A 21,070-nucleotide genomic window follows, 5' to 3' on the forward strand; every position below is an offset into this window, starting at 1 on the left:
GGGGCCTCGACATACACACACCTGCCCCATGTCACTCAAGGGCATGCTGACATATTCTTGGCATGTCCTTTACTCACGTGGGAGAGGTGATAATCCAAATCACCCCTTACATGTGAGGTAGGACGTGACGAGAACGTGCCAGCACATCCCTGAGTGACGCAGGGGCAGGCACATTCATGTTGCGGCCCCAGCCTTATCACATGTAAGAGTGGCAGTGGGCTGAGATTCATCTGAACTGGCCCATTATCAACAGAGATACAAAATAAGATAGATGCCATCTTTTAGTGAAGCTGTTTGTGTGAGCACAGGAGTAATCATGCTTTCAAATTGACACAGAGCTCCTCTTTCAGACAGAATGAAAGCCAAGAGCCTCTTCTTGCATGATCTCAGCCGCTTGGGAACCACTTTCCTGTAGTCAGGGGTTTCCAACCTTAGGTCCTCAGGCGTTGTTGGATTACAACTCCCATCATCCCTGGCTCAGGCCATTGTGGATAGGGATGATGAGAGTTGTAGTTCAGCAATATCTGGGGACCCCAAGTAGGGAACCCCTGCTGTAGCATGATCCCTTGTTATTGCAGTATATAGGTCCCTCTCGCCCTACTACCTTCCCAACCAGGTGAGGATCTGGAACCACACTGTGTAACTTCAACCTCCCAGTTGTTTTTAGACTACAACTGCCATCAGCCCCAGCCACATTCCTCCCATAAACATGAGTTGCTCCATTAAGGATGCTCGTCCCTTACGTTTGGTGGCAGCTACAGTTGTCCTTTATGCATGGTCTGTAGTTCTCCACGGCTCTGTCAATCTGGACCAAAAATCTCTTCCAGTTTGTCTCTGAAACATAATCAGGATGAAGTTCTGACCAATCTTGTAACATTCATCAAGACATACTACTGCCCATTAAGATGGTAAAAACCCTTTAACTCAATGCAGACTGTGCAAGACTTTGTCACAAGTGTAGATTAGTGATGCATACATGAATTGAGACTGGGCCACCATGGTGTGGTGGCTAGAATGCTGGGCTAAGAGAGACAGGTTTCAATTTCCATTTAGACATGAGACGCACTAGATAACCACGGACCAGTCATCATCTCTTATTCTAACCTACCTCACAGAGTGGTTGTGAGGATAAAATGGTGCACGTACACCACGCTGAGCTTCTGGGAGGAAGGATATAAATGTAATAAATACCAGTATTTATTATGCTGCAGATACGCACTCTGAAAACACTTGTGGGCATACTTGGCAACTATAATAAAGGAGAGAATTCATGTTATTAAGACATTTTCCCTCAATTTCTTTTCACTCCAGCTTCTAAAAGGGTTGCATTTCTCAGCTAGAAGTATTTTGGTTTACCATCCTTGTATCATTAACCGGGGGAACCCAAGCTGCTGATGTAAGTTTCTATGGGTAATATAAAAGGCAAGATATTAATCTGAGACAATGTGTGTGCATGTGTGCACATGTGTGTGCACGCATGCACACACCAACTAGACAGAAACACTTAGAAATGCATGAGCAAAAGAGAAATGAAGGTGCATGGAATTTTCTTTGTAACTTACAATTGACTCATTTACATTTGAAGCTATTTCTGTATATAGCAGCTTTCTGCAACACGCCTGCACTTTGCACACTGTTTGAACTGCATAGGTTGATCTATGAAGAAGATGCTTGAATGCATCTGACTTTTAGCAACAGACTAGACTACATGGGCTTTTGGAGTCCTCCTACTCTTCAGTGGTTAGCACACTCATGGAGCTAATAAAGGAAACAACACACCGTTGGGTTCCCGCAAAACAAAAAATGTTTTGTTAACAACAGAGCTTTCATAAGATTCAAAGGAGACAATTTTGAATTGAAAGAACAAAAGACTGAGAGAAACAAGAAAAAGCCATCCAGAACAGGGCTATGAAAAGGTGTAGTGAAGGAGAGAGCTGTGGTCTTCTATTTTGCTTTCATCCAGCCCCAAAACTTCCAGCTGTTCAACAGCAAGCCAGCAAAGGACTGACAGACAGGAGAACCGCAGCCCACTTGCCTGTGGGCTTCCTAGAGACATCTGGTGAGCCACGGTATGAAATAGGATCCTGAACTAGATAGGTCTTGGCCTGATCCAGCAGGGCTATTCTTATGTTTACAGTGAGCCAAGAACAATGCAGTAGTCTCAGGACTTTGCTGTCTACTTACTGTGCAAAGCCCAGCCTTTTAACTACTTGGATGGACTCAAACCGGGATTCTTTTTATTTAAATTGGTCTTACATTATGTACCTTTCCCACTCTTTTCACTAAATATGCTTATGACATCCAGTGCTTTTTAACACCGACATTAAACTGCTGGGACAGGTCATCAGAAGATTTGGTGCAGGGTGTTAGCAATATGCTGATAACACTCAAATTTATTTTTCTATATCGACCTCTTCCGGAAATGGCATAACTTCCCTTAATGGTAATGGGCTGGATGAGGTATCCCTCAAACAAACAAACAAATTGAGGTTGACTCCAAATAAGATTGAGGTACTGACTGGAGGGGCGGGGGTGCACCAGGACCCAAGAGAGGGTTTAGATATACCTTGTTCTGGATGGGGTTAGACTCCCCATCCAAAAGATGAAGTATGTAGCTTGTGAGTGCTCTTGGATCCAAAGCTTTCCCTGCCAGTGGTGTCTCTCATTTTTTTCATCTCTGTGAGGAATGAGTTTTATTCGGGGCGGCAGTATCAAGGCAGTGTGTGCGCACCTGCATTCAGAATGAGGCCTTACTGATTCAACCTGAATGGGATCTAAAATGAACTCAGTGGACATACAAAAACCTTGTGAGTGTGCGCATACATTAAAGGGAACAGTGCCCCCGGGTTTCTCATGTTGAGGCAGTGGCCAGGAGCACTTTTTATCAACTTCAGCTGATACATCAGCTACGTCCATTTCTGGAGGTAAATGACCTTTAAACAGCATTACATACGCTGGTAACCTCCAGGCTCGACTACTGTAATGCACTCTACGTGGGGCTGCCTTTGTACATAGTCCAGAAATGACAATTGTACAGAATGCAGCAGCCAGATTGGTCTCCAGGACAACACGAACGGACCACATAACACTGATTTTAAAAGAACCGCACTGGCTGCTGATACATCCAAGCGAAATACAAAGTGTTATAACCTATAAAGCCCTTTTAACAGCTTGAGCTTTTGGGTTTTTAAGAGAGCACCTTCTTTGTCACGAACCCTGCCAACTATTACAATCCTCTGGAGAAGTCAGGTTATGGCTGCCGCCGATTCGTTTGGTGGTGACCTGGGACCGTGCTTTCTCTGTGGCTGCCCTGAGGCTTTGGAATATGCTCCCTGCTGAAATAAGAGCATCTCTTCCCCTGTTTGTTTTCAGGAAGACCCGCAAGACTCATCTGTTTTTGCAGGCTTTTAATTACAATTAATGTTAATAATTTGTTTTAATAACTTCTATGCTATTTTTATTGTGTTTTGTGGATTTTAATCTGTGACTTTTATATTTTTAAATTTGATATACTGCCTAGAGATATAGATCAAAAATATGATAAAATAAATAAATGAAATCTTGTTTTTAAAAAAATCTGTTAGTCATATCACGTGAAAGGATTACAATGGTAGAGGACATAAGAACAGCCCTGCTGGATCAGGCCCAAGGCCTATCTAGTCCAGCATCCTGTTTCACACAGTGGCCCACCAGATGCCCTCTCTCCTGCTGTTGCTCCTCTGCAACTGGTATTTAGCGGCATCACCTTTGAGGCTGGAAGTGACCTATAGGTGACCTCACACTAGTAGCCACTGATAGACATGTCCTCCATGAATGTATATAAACCCTTTTTCAAGCCATCCAGGCTGTTGGTAGTCACCACATCTTGTGGCAGAGAATTCCATAGGTTAATTATGTGTTATAATTATACGTGAAAAAGTACTTCCTTTGGTCAGTCTTAAATTTCTTGGCAATCAGTTTCATAGGATAACTCCCAGTTCTACTATGCAAGATGGAGAAATATTTCTATCAACTTTCTCCACAACATAGATGATTTTATAGATTAAAGGGATCTTTAATCTATTCTTTATAGATCAAAGGGATATAAAGGGATCCCCTGGATCCCTTTTTGAATATCTCCCCTCAGATTATATCTGAGAAGTCACCATATGCAGTACTCCAAACGCAGCAACACCATAGTTTTGTATAAGGGCATTATAATATTAGCAGTTTTACACATTGAATCAACAATTCCAATGAGCTGTCCACCACAACCCCAAGATCCCTCTCCTGGTTAAGTCACCGACAGTTCAGAGTACATACATGTGAAGTTGGGATTTTTTGTCCCAATATGCATCACTTTATACTTGCTAACACTGAACCACATTTACCATTTTGTTACCCACCACAACCCCAAGTTCGGAAAAATCTTTTTGGAACTGGATCCCTTTTTGAAAATCTGTGTTATATTAGCTACTTTCCAGGTACAGAGCCTGATTGCAGTTATATATTTTTGCAAGGAGGTCAGCAATTTTACATTTGAGTTCTTTAAGGACTCTCAGGTGGATGCCATCTGGCCCTGACGATTTGTTAATTTTTTACTTTTCCAGACAGTTGAGAATATCATCTCTTGTCACCTCTATCTGACTCAGTTCTTTAGCCTCTGTCCCCGATACACTATATCCTCCTTAGTAATCCATTTCCCTCCCTCATCTAACAGTCCAAGAGCCTCCCTGACAGGTTTTCTGCTTCTGATGTATTTAAAGGTTTTTTAAATCCCCCTTTATCCTTTTAGCTAAGTGTTCCTCAAACTCTTTTTGCATCCCTTATTGAGGCTATATATGGAGACAGCGTGGTGTAGTGGTTAGAGTGCTGGACTACGACCATGGAGACCCGAGTTCAAATCCCCATTCAGCCATAATACTAGCTGGGTGACTCTGGGCCAGTCACTTCTCTCTCAGCCTAACCTACTTCACAGGGTTGTTGTGAAAGAGAAACTTAAGTACATAGTACACCGCTCTGGGCTCCTTGGAGGAAGAGCGGGATATAAATGTAATAATAATTATATTCATACACACGTGAAAAACCGGGCTAAGGGAGCCCAGCATATTTTTGCACATCTGTGTGAACCACCGGGATCAGGCCCAACCACGGCAACAAACCTGCTTGTGGAGCGATCAGTCTCCTAACCTCATTTTTTGGATCGTCTGTCAGCTGCGGCTATAAGCAGCCGTGGCTAGCTGACTTGGGGAGGGGAAGGGGCATACCTATAATGCACCATGCAACTGCGCAGTGCATTATTGGAGCTCCAGGGGGCGGGGGAGACATGTCACAACACACCCAGACTCTCAGAACAACTGGCAGCAGCCGGTGGTCCACCTGCCCAGAGGCAAGGACTTACTCATCTGCAAGGGAGGTAAGCTTTTCGAGGCTTCCTCCCTCACCCCATCAGAGCCCGTTCTCTGAGAGAAACTTTCGTGAGAAAGGGCCCACTGTCTCCTTGCATTTCTTCTGCCAGAGTTTGTGTTCCTTTCTGTTCTCTTCATTTAGCAATAGCACTTAGCAATAGCACTTACATTTATATACTGCTCTATAGCCGGAGCTCTCTAAGCGGTTTACAATGACTTTAGCATATTGCCCCCAACATTCTGGGTACTCATTTTACCGACCTCGGAAGGATGGAAGACTGAGTCAACCTTGAGCCCCTGGTCAGGATCGAACTTGTAACCTTCTGGTTACAGGGCAGCAGTTTTACCACTGCGCCACCAGGGGCTCTTGGGCAGGCCTTCCAATTTCTGAAGGAAGTCTTCTTCCTCTTTAGAGCTTCTGTAGCAGATTAGAGCCTTTGTCTCAGAGCAAGCTCACATGAGGGAAAGAAATTCTTAATCATCCCTGCTTGAGCTGTCTGGCTAGGTTCCTCTTAGAACTATCCCATATTATTGGTAGGTTCAAAATGCTGCTGCCACCACGCTTCTTATAAACAGAGCTTGATCCTGCCTGGGCTTGGGGTGGAATCTCAGGGAAAACTCTCTTATTTTGCTATTGGCTATGTACAAAAATGTTCCATGTGCAAGCTACATGTGGGGAGAAAACTGATAGCTGCTGACTGAGGACGTGTTTGCACCAGAAAAAACCCCTTCGGTCCCCACTTTTTCCTGAGTAAAAAACCAACTCTGAGAGGCTTGTAAAAACCAAAGAACTAAAAACAAACAAACCCAGTTTTATTCAGTTACTACAGATAGCTTCATCTGAGGCTTTCTCAACTTTTAAATACAGTTAAAAATACTTAATAGGTTACAAAAATAGGTGGTCTTAATGTACACTTAAATGTTTAAAGAGTCTTTTGCAATGCCCTATGGTGAATGGGCATAGGCTAGTGTTTTTTAATTTAATTACATTACAAGTAAACAATAATAAAACATTATAAGGAATATTCAAAAGCACACACCACCAAAGAAATATAAATTTCTATGTGCAATCTAACTGTTCCGTGTGCTGAATTCCCTTTTCCTTGAACTCACCCAGTTCCTGAGGAGAATCAAGCTTCCTGCAATCCTTCCTTTCAAGGATCTACAGAGTTATTCCATCAGAGAAACCTCCATGCTGGCTTCAACCATGAGGGAGCAAACTCCACTGCCCCTCACTAAGCCTTTCCACAAACACTCCTCTCCTACAAAGACTGCCCTTCTTGTTCCCAGAAACCTCCATGCTGGCTTCGACCATGAGGGAGCAAACTCCACTGCCCCTCACTAAGCCTTTCCACACACACTCCTCTCCTACAAAGACTGCCCTTCTTGTTCCCAGAATTCCCAGCAACCGTTCTCTAGGTCCCACCCACCGGGTGTACTGATTGGCTGCCCTGGAGTCCACCAGCATGTCAGTCAAGACAAAGCTTCACTCCCTGTTAACTCTTTAGAGAGAGGGGAGATGGATCACTACAGCTTACTTGACTTTACTTGTTAGCCATGCTGGCATCTTCCCAGACTTGGGGGTATCTTTGGTATACATTCTAACCAAGCTTTTATTATTGTGGTTTTAAATAAACTCCATGCATTCTGGAGCGAAGTGACTCTCCTGATTTTCCCTTTCAATTTTCTTTTCACCAAACTCCTCCTTTTAGAGAGAAGTCTCCTCTTCTGAAGTTCAAAGTGTCTGCATTAGACTTCTTTGGCGATTCTCTCCTCGCATGTATGCTGAATTTGATTACACATTTATCTTGTAAAAGTTTGGGGTTAACTAATCTGTTTTACTATTTGCCTAAAGGTTCTCAAAGCCTGTTGGGAAATGTCAACAATGGATGAGCTAGACACATGCATGCTATGTGTCTAGAATTGGAGATTCTGGCATTATTATCCCCACACATTCCACATCATCTAAGGCCACGGGTCCCATATCAAAGGTTACAGCAAGTATTTATAGTCACAGCATTTTTACATAATATAGAGCCCACCTGGTTTGTTCTATCTCATCAACAGCAGCAATGGAGAGGAAGTGCCCCATTCTCTCCTGCCTAAGTACACCAGGAAAGGAACCCATCTCTCTTCATACTGCACTTCTTAGTGTTCTGGAATCCCTGCTTATAAGAGGGAAGGCACAGAAAGCAATATTATCTGCAGGAGTTGCCACTTTCATAAGAGATCTCAGAACACTAGTGAATAAAGCCCTCTTCAGATGTTATAGAAGAGATGCTGTACTCAGACCTGTTTTTGAGACGTTGCAAGAGTCCCACCTGGCCCATCAGTCACTTCCAGCAGCATGCCACTCATGGTTACAGCTAGGGATGTGCATGAACCTGTTCAGAGGCCCTTTTATGGGCCTCCGAATAGATTCAAATGACTGGCAGTTTGGCTGGCTTGAAAGTGAGGGGGATACCCTTAAGGGTTGGAGAGGGTGCTCTTACCCCTCCCGCTGTGTTTCCCCCACTGGCGCTGCACTTTAAAAGGATCCGGCAGGGTGCTGGTGTACCTCCCTGCTGCCCGGTTCCCTCGTCGTACCGGAAGTGACAGGAAGTACCTGGCACACATGCAGGGTACTTCCTGTCACTTCCGGTCCGACGAGGGAACTGGGCAGAAAGGAGGTACACTACTGCCCTGCCAGACCCTTTTACCGTGCAGTGCTGGCAGGGGAAATGCATCAGGAGGGATAAGAGCAACCCCCCTTAAAGGTATACCCCCCACCTTCAAACTGGCCCCTGTCAGTTCCGTGCACACCCCTAGTTACAGCAGTGTTTGTCTGCAGAAGGAAATGCTGTAACCGTGATATCTGCCTTTTTCGTGACTGGCAGCATCAGGCGCCCAAGGCTGCCAATCTCGGAAACAGCAGCCACAACAGTTACAGCAGTTCCCTCAGCAGACAGACAGCACTGAAACGTGAGCAGCACAATGCCAGGAGTGACCGAGAAGCTGGCCAGAACTTCCAGACTTGCTTTGAGAAGGACAGTGTCTGAAGGTGGCTTAAGAATAAACCATGGTGTAGGAGGCACTCAAGGGAGAGTGAAGCACTTTATTATCTGAAAAGTAATACTGGAAACAGGAGATGGAGGGCAGTCATAACAGAAAGTCTTGTGGCACCTTAATGACTAACACATTTACTGTAGTCTTTCATGGGCTATATCCCACTCCCTCAGATGCATGAAATGCTCTTCTCAATTGGCAAGTGGTGTGTGCATACACACACACAAATCACAAATTGAAGACAGTGATGATGATGATGACGACTAATATTTTTTAAATCCATTTATCAACCAGAAAAGGGGGGGGGGGAGGAAGATAGATTTCTCAAAGCAGTTTACATAGCAAAAGGGAAATGGTTCTCTGTTCCAAAGGGGCTCATAGTCAGTGTTGTCTCTAATTTTTTTTTCATCTGTGTGAGGAATGAGTTTTGTTCTGGGCAGCAGTATCAAGGCAGTGTGTGCGCATGTGCATTCAGAGTGGGGCCTTCCTGAATGGGATCTAAAATGAACTCAGTGGACATCAGAAAACTTGTGAGCACACGCACATGTGCACGCCTTAGAGGAAATACTGCTCATAGTGTAAGAGGCAGTATACCATCAACAGCTAGTGGAGGGATACCATGCTGGGTTGAATAGAGACAGCTGCTCTTCCACAGTTAAACATAAGAGAGCAACTACTTTTTTAAAAAGATACCTCTTAACCACAGGCAAACAACCACAAGATGCGAGTCCTGTTTCGGCATTCTCCAATTCAGGGGCATAGCAAGGTTGGAGTGGGCCCAGAGACAAGATTTTTAAATGGGCCCCTCACACACACACACTTCACAATATATAGTGCACTCACACTTACATCCCCATTATGAATACGGTGAATATCTAGTTCACATTGAATCTAGTTTTTTTACTCTCTGCTCCTGCCGATCTCCAAGAGACTCAACATAATTCATAGGGGGTGCAACATGGGCATGTGGGGAGTCATGTGATGTGCCTCTGGGGGGCCCCTCAAGGCAGTGGGGCCCAAATACGACTGCCTCCCCTTGCCTAATGGTAGTTACGCCCCTGCTCCAATTCCACACAGGGTAGCCCAGTCCAGGGAGCAAAGGAGCATTGCCAGCTAGCCATACCCCTGCTGCTGATGTGCTCTTGTCTCTTCAGACCATGTGTTGAGGGCTGGCCAGCATGGCTAGCCAGCAGACTCCTGTTTAATACATGTGAGTATTATTACATTTACATGTGCATAAGATAAGGGCAGTGACAGCTCAAAACAGCAGTAACACTGGCTAATCAAGACATTACAAGAAACATATCTCCACTCTAGTCTGAACGAAAGACAAGCACATGATTTTTATGGGAAGGATTTCTAGTCTGAACGAAAGACAAGCACATGATTTTTATGGGAAGGATTTCGGGTTCCTCCACCCCATCAGGCCCCTCTCACATACACACATCCCCAAGTCCAGCTTAATAATTAACAAATCTGACGGCTGAATTCCTAAGGGGTTGCTAAAGGGCAGTACCACAATCATTAGTAGCAGCAGAAGCAGCGGCAGGAAGCGACAGAAGTTCCGGGAAGCGTCTAAAGCTTCTGCAGAACAAAGAGAAGGGAACTGGTAAAGAAAGATTATTTTATTTTAGCTTTTCAGCATGAATGGCTGCAAGACTGGAAACAGACGCAAACCGAGAACAAAGATTGCCACTCCACTAGCACTGGCACTAAAAGGAGCTTGTAGCGCGCGGACAGCAGCCTTCTGTAATATTGTAGCAGTTAAAGAAATTAGCGAGAGGGCATGGAGCGACTGCATATACATGCCTACACAGTCACGCGTCCTCCTCGAATTAGTTTCGATTTGGCACTACTTATACTCACCTGCTGAGCTGCTTTCCCAGCAAAGAACAAAGAGAAACAGAGAAGCAACTCGTAACAGCCGTAGAGACAGCAGCGGGCGCTTCATCGCGGTGAATCCAACCATGGCGCTTGCGCACCATTTAAAAAAAAAAATCCTTCCAGCGTTCTATCAGGATGGTTCATTGAAAAGGGGAAGGAATGACTCTTAATCCCACCCTAAAACGAAGCATTGCTGCGCGTGCGCAGAAAATCACCTCCTGGAATTATTCGCTTTGTTTTATGGGACTTGTAGTTTGTATGTGGCAAGCATGCTTTACGAACCGAGGTCCCGAGCTAGGTGTCCTCGGACTTTTAACAAAGTGCGCGTTTTACAAGAATGCAACGCTCTGATATGCACTTACTTAGGAGTAAGTGCCGTTGAACTCATTGGGTTTGCTTTTGAGTATACATGGGGTGCACAGGCTCGGGCACACATGTAGAGCAAAGCAAGCCAATTCTGTACTCTGTGGTTGAAAAGCTGCCGAGCACCGCAGGCCAAGGCCCACGGTCACGTGGACAGACCTATACTGAGCCAGCCGAGCCAGGTCCCAGTCAGATTAATACTAGGCAGAGTATATAGAAGGAGGAGGGCATGATTTAACCCGTCCTGTCGAAGCAAAGCCTGATTCCACCTTCCAGCTCTTACCAAGGGAAGAGAGAGCTTGTCGCTGCTCAATCCAGACCAGTGCATGTTTGCATCTAAGAAATTTCACTTGGGTTCAATAACTCTTGCTAACAAGCGGGGGGGGGGATGTAGATCTCAAGGCAATTGGGTACCGGACACAGGGGCGTAGCAAGGTTGGAGTGAGCCCAGAGACAAGATTTTAAAATGGGCCCCTCGCTGATATACACACACAAACACACTTCACAATATATAGTGCACTCACACTCACATCCCCATTATGAATACGGTGAATATCTAGTTCACATTGAATCTAGTTTTTTTACTCTCTGCTCCTGCCGATCTCCAAGAGACTCATCATAATTCATAGGGGGTGCAACATGGGCGGGTGGGGAGTCATGTGACTTGCCTCTGGGAGGCCCCTCGAGGCAGTGGGGCCCCAAGACGACTGTCTCCCCTTGCCTAATGGTAGTTACGCCCCTGGCCGGACCCCAGCAAGAGGTGACAGTGGTGGTACGGAGATTCCTGCCTGGAATCTCACTCCCACCACCCCCCGGCTAGAGTGTGGATCCTGTTCCCTCCTGCTGCAGGCTGCCACCCTCTGAATCAGCAAGCCCCCTGCTGCACACTCTGGTTTGCTGGGCAGAACGTGCTACTAGGTTAGTTGAATTGGTGGGCAACCAACCAACCATTGCAAAAGGTGGGAACTGCACTCTGGGCTGGCGGCTGTGGAGAAGCTCCACACTGCCGCCACTGGGGGAGCTCAGCTTGCACCCACCGCAGCAGCCACCCTCCAACTCAACCAGCCCTGCCATGCACTACAGTTTTGGTCCATGCTCCATTTTTGGTTATATCAGGTAGGTTCTTTAGTTTTTATAACTCTCAGCTTTTAGCTTTTAAAAATGTTATTTTAATTGAACTTTATACTAATTGTGGTTTTTAACCTGACTTTTAATTTGTTTAATCAATTTGGTTAATTTTATTACTTTTATTGTATATTGTATCTATTTTATTGTTGTGAGCTGTCCTGAGCGGTAGTGTACTGGAGGGGCGGGGTATGAATATTTTAAATAAATAAATAATAAATACCATTGGCACTGGCAGTGGCACCATCAGAAGAAATGGGGAGGGGCACCCAAGGGGCAAAGTGCATTTATGGGTGGGCGAGCAGTGTCCCACATATTAGACTTCTGAAGCAGAAATAGAGGGCAGGGGGTTATATGGTACTTGCCACCCCTCTGGCACTGCCCTTTCCAGTTGCCCAAGCAGAGCAAACTGGTGCTTCAAGTGGGGTTTACACTCATTCCAGGTTCAAGCAGGAGTATATAACAAAAGACCTTTATTAGAGAAATCACCTTCAGCATCCATCTGAATCCCTCCTGTTCCGACTCAATCATTTCCTAGTAGCTGTGTGGCCTCTATCTGCACCTTCCCCCTTGTGCTACTGTGTTATTGTTCCTGACTGCTGCCTCTCCTCTCCTACTTAGTTCCAACATACGTGGGGACCGGCCAAGATGGAGGGCAGCTGGAGTTGCCCTCTAGGCCAGCGGTGGAGGGAAATCTCCGTGCTGCCACTGCAGCCTTCCAACTCAGCAGGGCACTCACACTGGAGACAGGGAGCTTCCAGCCTGAAGTCTCCCCACCACTGCTGCTGGCATGAGATTGGTGGGGGGCAGGGCTCCTGAAGGAGGGCACTGCTTTCAGGTGAGGATTGCTGGCAGCCCTCCACATATAGCAAGGAAGAAGGGCTCCTCACTCTAGCAGCAGGAGGGTTCTGCTGCCTGACTGCATTGCAGTTCTGGTCAGTGCTCTGCTTAGTGTGCCTTCTAGTATGCTACGAAGCCCAACCGAGAGAGACAGTCAAAGGGTGGCTTATTCAAGGATTCTTACACCTTATTCACCCACTCTTTGTTGGAGGAGGTTGTGATCTATTTGTTCTCAATTGGTCCTTTCCTGTGCTTAACTCATCACACTTATTAACACGGAAAAGCAGACTTTTTAAAGAAATGTGTTAAGGCTACACAATTACTAGACTGCTGGTAACGCTGCTTTTTACGAGGGGTTCTCGAGCGGGTTTGCCGCTCCAGAACCACTGGGCTCGGCTGCGAGCCCGGTGGTTCTGATGGTCAACAAAAATCAGGCTAGCCTCTGCTAGCCCGATTTTTGTTGATCGTGAGAAGCACCCCCGTGTGTAGAGCCTTATGGTGTGACAAAGGTACATAACCTTTGTACAAAATCAGTAACTGATTTGTACGTGATTGTCTGAACCCATGCCAAGGCAGGAATATCAGGTTCATCTGGGGCAACAAACTGACCTCTGGAACTAAGATTTGAAGTTGGCTTGACCAAGTAGGTACGGCTACACCTCAGGTGTGTATTATGTCTGAACCCATCTGCTCATGAACCTCTGGTTCATTCCTGGCAAGCCCACGCCCTTTACCATCAGGACCAATGGCTGTGAGGTAGCACAAGATAGACTGGGATTGCATCCAGACCCTTGCTGGGAGGCCTGGCCAGGGGGATGGCTCTGGCTCAACTCGGCTACTTCCAACAATTAGAGATATCTGACAAGCTGCAGCACTAACTTCAGGTTTCTGTATCTCACCCTGGGAGAACCTCAGGTTCTGCGTTATTTATGACCCAGATAATTGTCTTTAACTCTGTGAAAATGTCACCGCTGTGCCCCTGTGGGAATTATTTGGGTTGAATTTTTCATCAGAGACCATTAATTGGGGGCGGGGGTGGCCCATTGTGAAAAGCAAGCACTCTACTCTCCTATCACTGAGTCAGGAAAGTAACTCTACAAAGTAAGCCATGTAAGCCAAATATGGTCTTGCTTGGATTCAGCTTCAGGTTGTTCTCCCTCATCTAGCCCATTACTGCATGCAGGCCGGCAGGAATTTAGGGAAGTTGTGCTGTTCCCTGATGAAGATGACACACCAACAATTTGTTCATATCTTTCCAACTCTTCTTGTATGGCAAAGATAGATCTCAAAGGGTCCGTCAAAATCAATGCGATATCATCTGCATATTGATTAATTTTATGCTCTACATCTTTTATAATAAGGCCCTTAATTATCAAGTTATGTCTGATGGCTTGAGCCAAAGGCTCGATAGAGAGTATAAATAATAAAGGGGAAAGGGGACAACCTTGTTTTGTGCCTCTTAATATGCGAAAGCGTTTAGAATCGTGAATTATTGCGAAAGATTTACATTAAAGTTGTTTAGTAATGTTGACAAATCCTGTACCTATTTGTAATTTCTCAACTAATTTAATTAAGTCCATTGTAGATGGTCAAAGGCTTTAAAGATATCTAAAGTAAGAATAGCCAGCAGAGACTCCCACCCCGCTACAGTAATTCATACAGTTTAGGGTCCGCAATCTGACGTCCCTTGATAAAGCCTGTCTGATCTTAATATTCTAAGTCTCAAACATAGCTGATTGTTGGTAAATAACTGAAAAACCATCACAACTTCTTGACAACTTTCTACATTTCATGGAAATATATCAAGCAAAAAAATGCCACTGTTTGAAAGAAACCAATATAAAATATATACATCCAGAAATAATACTGATGTTAAAATATTTGTAATAATTGCAGCAACTAAGCTGAAAGTAATTCAGAATATAATTTTGTTTTTTTTTAAGTCAAATGACTTGGTACCTCTCCCTCTTCTTTTCTGGTTGGGTTTTTTAAAATTATTTTTTTTGAAAGTACATTCAGATATATCATTCAAAATCCATCCCAGCAAATATTCCTAACCATTTTAATACCATTTATGTTAAATTGAGCTGAGCTTTCTTGCTCTTTCAGATCTAAAAAAAAATCAACTGCAGACAACAGTCCAACAGTAATGAATATATAAAACAGAAAACTGCTATTTTGTCGTGCTTTCAGGATTTCCCACTAGTTCCCTTTGCATATGTTGCTGATGTATTTTAGTTTCATTATTTAGTTTGTAAGCCACTTTTGCTTTGATTGTTAAGGGGTTGAGCCCTATTGGCAGATCTTTGCACTTCATCAGCCCCTGCTGCAAACTCTGAGCACAAGAGGGCTTGCAGTAGTGCGTAGGTGTGTTTCCATATGGAACTTGTGTTCAGAGGATCTGGTGTAGGTGTGAGATTCTGATGGACATGATTTTTAGCCTACTTTCCTTAAGGAAAATAAGTTTATGGGATCACCCAGCATAGTGTTTGTGTATGTGTGTGTCCATCCATCCCATCAACTTCGCATATTGTTTGGACAAATATGATCCAAGTTGGGTACAGTTGTAGGGACACATAGGGACACCTCAACAGAGTAGTTTGTAATGATGATATCCACCCCAATTCAAGATGGCAGATGCATGAATGTTTAAGGAGCAAGTGGGCTAACTTGTAAACCCACCTAACTGATTTGAACCAAATTTACTACAGGTGTAGGGACACATAAGGATGGTTCAAGGACGCTGATTGTAATGATGTCATCCACCCTGAATCAATATGGCAGACACATGAACATTTGAAGTGCAAGTGGGATAATTTGTAACTCACCCAACCAATTTGAACCAAATTTGCTACAGCTGTAGGGACACATAGGGACACCTCAATGGTGTAGTTTGTAATGATGTCATCCACCCTGATTCAAGATGGCAGACATGTGAACATTTGTGGTGCAAGTGGGCTAACTTGTGGACCACCTAACTGGTTTGGACCAAATTTGGTGTGATTGTAGTGAGTGACACAAAGGGATAGAGCTACGGACAAAACATTTTTTGTGATTAGATTCAACCTAGGATTGAAAAGCAAAAATTCAAATTGATTCATTGAACTAGTAGCTGGTCACTGTTGGCTGGTTCAATGGATTGATTTGAAAATTCATACACACACACACACACACACACACACACGTGTTTCACCCATAGGGAACAATGGGGAACTCAAATCACTCAATTGTTCTTCATGGGTAGGTCCTAGGGACACCAAAGTGGGTTGGGTGGTAGGGCATAATGGGTGCTACCTACTACCCAACCCACAAAAGAAATGGACAAGTGGGTGGTTTCTAAATGTTTAAAATGGGGGAGGCAGTTGTAAGCAGATAGGGGTTGTCTACAAAATCACTTGTGTAGGATGTGGTGAAAATTTCATAGGAGAAACAGGAAGACATCTAGTCACCAGATTCAAAGAACATCTAGCAGATTCTAAACATATAAACAGGGAAAGATCATGGTCATTACATATGGAGAAAAAACATAACGGAATAACAAGGCCTCTCAAAGTAAGCATTTTAGAATCAAATCTGAACATTGTACACTTAAAAGAAAGATAAGGGAAGCATTATATTTGGATAAGCTGCGGCCTGAAGTCAACAACAAAGAAGAAATGAAGGAGATCTTAAAGTACATAGGCCATTAAAGGGTACAAGTAACATTTTGTTTCATACCCTCAGATTCAGATTTTATTTATGGTCATTGACCTACGATAAAACCAAAAGTTACAGTAACAAGAGAACAAGTAGCAGAACAATGTCAGTTAAAAGAATACCAAATGTAACAGCATCATTACAACAGTCTCGTAATCAGTCTGTGCTCCCCTTAGAGCCAGTCAGGGAGCTACGCACCCTGATGGCTACATAGCAGAATTTCGCTGCAATGTAAGAAGTAATAGCATCATTACCTGCAAGTAAAAATTTGACTAAAACATCATCTGGATGTCCAGGGAACCCAATTAACAAGTGAAAAATCAAACAATGCCTAATGTCAATAAAACCTACAATACAATAACATATGAACAATGGTTACCATTTCGCAGGAATGAGACGGGCAAGGCCGAGCCTCCATAGGTAGATGTTGAAATCTCCCACTGAGCATAGCCAACAGAAAAGCATTAAAGCGAGCTCTAGAAAAGGCCCATTGAAATTTAGAAAAAGTGATAGATGTCACATATGGTACAGAGGAAAAACCTGCCCAGACCCTTAATGACCTATAGGGCCCAGGCAAAAGAGCCACCTCAGTCTGCAACTCAATATCCTCCATTCGCTGACAAACCAATTTGTTTGCTCTCACAAGACCCATTTTAATTTAAAAGTCTAGAGCTAACCTAATGTTTCATACCCCCCTTCTCCGTGGTTTTTCTTTTCTTTTCCTCTCTCCAGGGGCGTAGCTATAATTGAACAAAAGGGTTCAAAGAACACGGGCCCCTAGCTCCTGAGGGCCCTCCAGCTCCACCCCTCCCTATTTCCTTCATTATCTCCCTCACTCTGGAGGGGCCACGAGAGAGAGGGATGAACACAGGCCCCCTCTCCCCTAGCTACGTCCCTGCCTCTCTCACTGTCAGCGTTAAACAGGCACAGCTGTGAGTCATACCCTCCTCTTTCCTCACCCTTCCTTTATGTACTAATTAGGTATTTAATCAGATTGGGGAAAGTTTTGGATATAAGAGTGTGGATTTTAAATAGTGGAACATAAAACACTGAAGCTGACATATATACGTCGAAACATCTGTTCTTAGTTGCTGTTCTTTTTAATGCTTTAACTTATGCAATAAAAATAAGGTCTGAAGAGTAATGTTTAAGAACCTTCCCCCCCCCAAACCCGTAGGATCCTATAGGGGATTAGGTTAAAAACAATTAAAAACCCGCTTGCCCATTTCTCTTGTGGGTTAGGTGGTAGCTAGCTGTACCACACAGTGGACCTGTACCTCCTCAGGACCTACCCATGGGGAACAATTCAGTGATTCAAGTTTCCCATTGTTCCCTATGGGCCAAACAATAAGAGTGCACACATTTTGCAACCCTGCCTTAAAAAAACAACCCTGTAGAACAGAAGCACACACAGTTCCTCCCAAGACAGAACAACACATTTTGCCAAACACACAGTCCAGAGATGTCCAAAAAACTATCCACTGCCATCCACTGTGCCTTGCACTGCAGTAACATCATTGGCACAAGTTGCTCTCTCGCACACAATTATGACTCCATCCTTACTTTCCAGCATTGCAACAGGTGCCAAAGTAGCACCCTTAGCAGCAGCAAGCATAGCCATAAACTCAGCTACAGCAACGTCTTCAGATTAGAGAGCAGATCAGAGCAGTGAGTGAAGCACAAGTTAGTCTCCCAAGGCCAGACATGGAGCTCATCTCACAACGATCACCAATAATATAATACAGAGAGAGAGAGTGTTGAGCTGCCACTGTCCAATGCCACCACATAAACCAAACCACAACTCAAGGAAGGCAGGCAGGCAGGCACTCAAGTTCTGCCTTTGTCAATTTGAGATCCAGCAAAACTAGATAGTTAATATAGCAGCAATAGCACTGCCCATTATACTGTGGTTAACTTATGAACTGCCTAATCAATTTTAACCAAATTTGCTACAGCCGAAGGGACACATAGGCATAGTTTGTGATGATGCCATCCATCCTGATTCAAGATGGCAGACACATGAATGTTTGAGGTGCAAGTGGGCTAACCTGTGAACTGCCTAACTGACTTGGACCAAATTTAGTCCAGTTATAGGGATGGTGAAAGGAAAGTAGGAACATAGGAAGCTGCCATATACTGAATCAGACTGTAGGTCCATCTAGCTCAGTATTGTCTACACAGACTGGCAGTGGCTTCTCCAAGGTTGCAGGCAGGAATCTCTCTCGGTCCTATCTTGGAGATGCCAGGGAGGGAACTTAGAACTTTTTGCTCTTCCCAGAGTGGCTCCATCCCCTGAGGGGAATATCTTACAGTGCTCACACATCAAGTCTCCCCTTCATATGCAGTCAGGGCAGACCCTGCTTAGCTAAGGGGACAAGTCATGTTTGCTATCACAAGACCAGCTCTCCTCTCTTGTAGAAAGTAGGAAGGTCAGTTCTTACCAGAACAATTTGTTTGATATTGTCAAAATAGCATCCCAGCCAATTTTGGTACTTGTGTTCAGAGAATTGGATTATGAGGTAGCTGGGTGATTCTGCTAGACATGAGTTTTAAATGCCGGAACGTGATATCAAGGACTGTTTTCTGACAAATGCCAGTTTCTGAACATTATACAACACAAAATGGTTCTGGGTAGGAAACAGTTAAGAATAACACACATTTTGATGGCCTGGTCATCAGAAATCCTACCAGTGTGCACAATTGGCATGGTTTTCAAATAAAGACTGGACAACCATCTGTCGGAGAAGCTGTAGCAGTTTCCTGAACTGAGCAGGGGGTTGGCCTGGGAGGGAGACCTCCAAGTTCCCTTCCCAAGTCCAACATTCTATAATTCTGTAGAAGTTACTGCACTAGCCCTGTCTAAATATATATTGGTTTAAGCAACCCAGAGATTTGTAGAGAGCAAACCAGAGGAGTTAGCCGTTTTCATGGCATTCAGTGACCAGAGCTTCTACAGCAGGCCTGCTCAACGTTGGCCCTCCTGCAGATGTTGGCCTACAACTCTCAGAATCCCTGGCTATTGGCCACTGTTGCTGGGGCTTATGAGAGCTGTAATCCAAAAACAGCTGGGGGCCAAAGTTGAGCAGGCCTGCTCTACAGGATGTATGCCACTCAATCCTATTCACGTTTTTTCAATAACATTCTTGTTCAATAACATTCATGCCCAGCCTAGCAATCGTCACTAACAATTTGTTGCACTAGCACATATCCAGAACTGCAGGAAAATGGATAGTGCAGGTATCTGTAAAATGGTGCAGTTTTCCTACATGAGAATTATGAATCCTGCTGTGTACCTACTTGGCTCAGTGGATCCAAATCTATCTTTTATGAGCCTAGGATGGGGCCAGATTTTAGTTTTTACAGCAGTGATGTGACAACCAGAACTTCAACTGATTCAGCCTTTCCTGGCATGGTAGAAAACATTTTTCTTGTTGAATCCTAGCTTGTAGTGTCAACTGTTAAAGTTATTGGAGTCCCAGAAGTTAAGAAAAAGAAAAAAGATGGCCGTGTTGGTGAGGAATCTGTATCGAGTGAAGCTGCTAGAATATATGGAAAATAGAGTGTGCATGTATTAAATGCATGTCTGACCTATTTCCTGCAAAACTACAGTGCAGGTGTAGTTTTATGAGCACAGACAATAAATATTGTAGTATAGTACAGAGCAAGCTTAGGCAAAGAAGCTGATTTTTATTATGGTTCGAATCCCTGCTGGTATGTTTCCCCGACTATGAGAAACACCTGTATCAGGCAGCAGCGATATAGGAAGATGCTGAAAGGAATCATCTCATACTGCGTGGGAGATCGCAATGGTAAACCCTTCCTGTATTCTACTGAAGACAACCACAGGACTCTGTGGTTGCCAGGTGTCAACACTGACTCGACGGCACACTTTACTTTTACCTCTACTTCTTTGTATGTATTTTGTTCTAGTGCTGTATACTGTGCTAAATACCAAATACTGTATTTGTGCTAAATACTAGTCCAAGGTACTGAATATTTCTCCAAGGTGCCAAGAGATTTTTGTATCAAATTACTTCCAAAACATAAATGGCTGTGTGTAAGATTTAGACTGTCACAATCTCAGCTTGTATTCTATTAATATCCCAGAGGAGTCCTGTTCTTCTCTGCTGTTTTCTAATCTCACAAGGTCTTAACTGTTTTGAGATGCCAGTAATCTACAATCTATATCTGTGTCAGATTGGCTGGAGGGAGAATCATGATGTCCCAAATTGTCCCTGGCTGGTTTGACTCCACATTAGTTTCCCACTCACCTTTTTCTTTTGGGAATGAGTGTTGATTCAGTTGCTTTGGTCTTTCATGGACTCACTAGAATCCACATCAGTATGCAGCAAGAACTGAAGGGTGGGGGAGAATCAGCAGCCTTGCAAAATATCCAATATGGATTTTAGCAACATCAGGAAACCCATTAACCTGGAGAGAAAGCTTCCTCAAAACATGAAGAGTGCCTTCATGAGTGGATGGATTCATTCATCATCCCTATCTTAATGAACTTTAAAGGGAACTGTACTAGTTAGAGAGAACTAACCAACAAAACTTTAAATGAGACTTTGCAATGCAAAGGAATACCGTGCTATAGAGAAAACAAGTTGAACAGAGAGGAGTCTGGGGAGTGCCCCAGTTCCCTTCTATCCCAATCTCCTGTTAAATAACAAATCATCCATCCAACTGAGATTTTGGTATTTCAAAGTTCACTAGCTTCTTCCAGCTAA

General features: G+C 44.1%; 1 protein-coding gene across 2 annotated transcripts in view; it reads right to left on the reverse strand.

Moving 5' to 3' along the window:
• The window catches only part of POGLUT1 (protein O-glucosyltransferase 1), a 32,866-nt gene extending 22,391 nt beyond the window's left edge, over positions 1-10,475 (reverse strand). For both annotated transcript variants that reach the window (XM_053313116.1, XM_053313118.1), the window contains exons 1-2: positions 10,299-10,475; positions 744-834 (exon numbers count right to left, since the gene is read on the reverse strand). In XM_053313116.1, coding sequence (XP_053169091.1) covers positions 744-834; positions 10,299-10,401 — 194 coding nt within the window. In that variant the 5' untranslated portion in view covers positions 10,402-10,475. The remainder of the gene's footprint in view (positions 1-743; positions 835-10,298) is intronic.
• Between the last annotated feature and the right edge of the window lie 10,595 nt (positions 10,476-21,070).

This window comes from Hemicordylus capensis, chromosome 3 (genome assembly GCF_027244095.1).
Source record: "Hemicordylus capensis ecotype Gifberg chromosome 3, rHemCap1.1.pri, whole genome shotgun sequence".
Lineage (NCBI taxonomy): Eukaryota > Metazoa > Chordata > Lepidosauria > Squamata > Cordylidae > Hemicordylus > Hemicordylus capensis.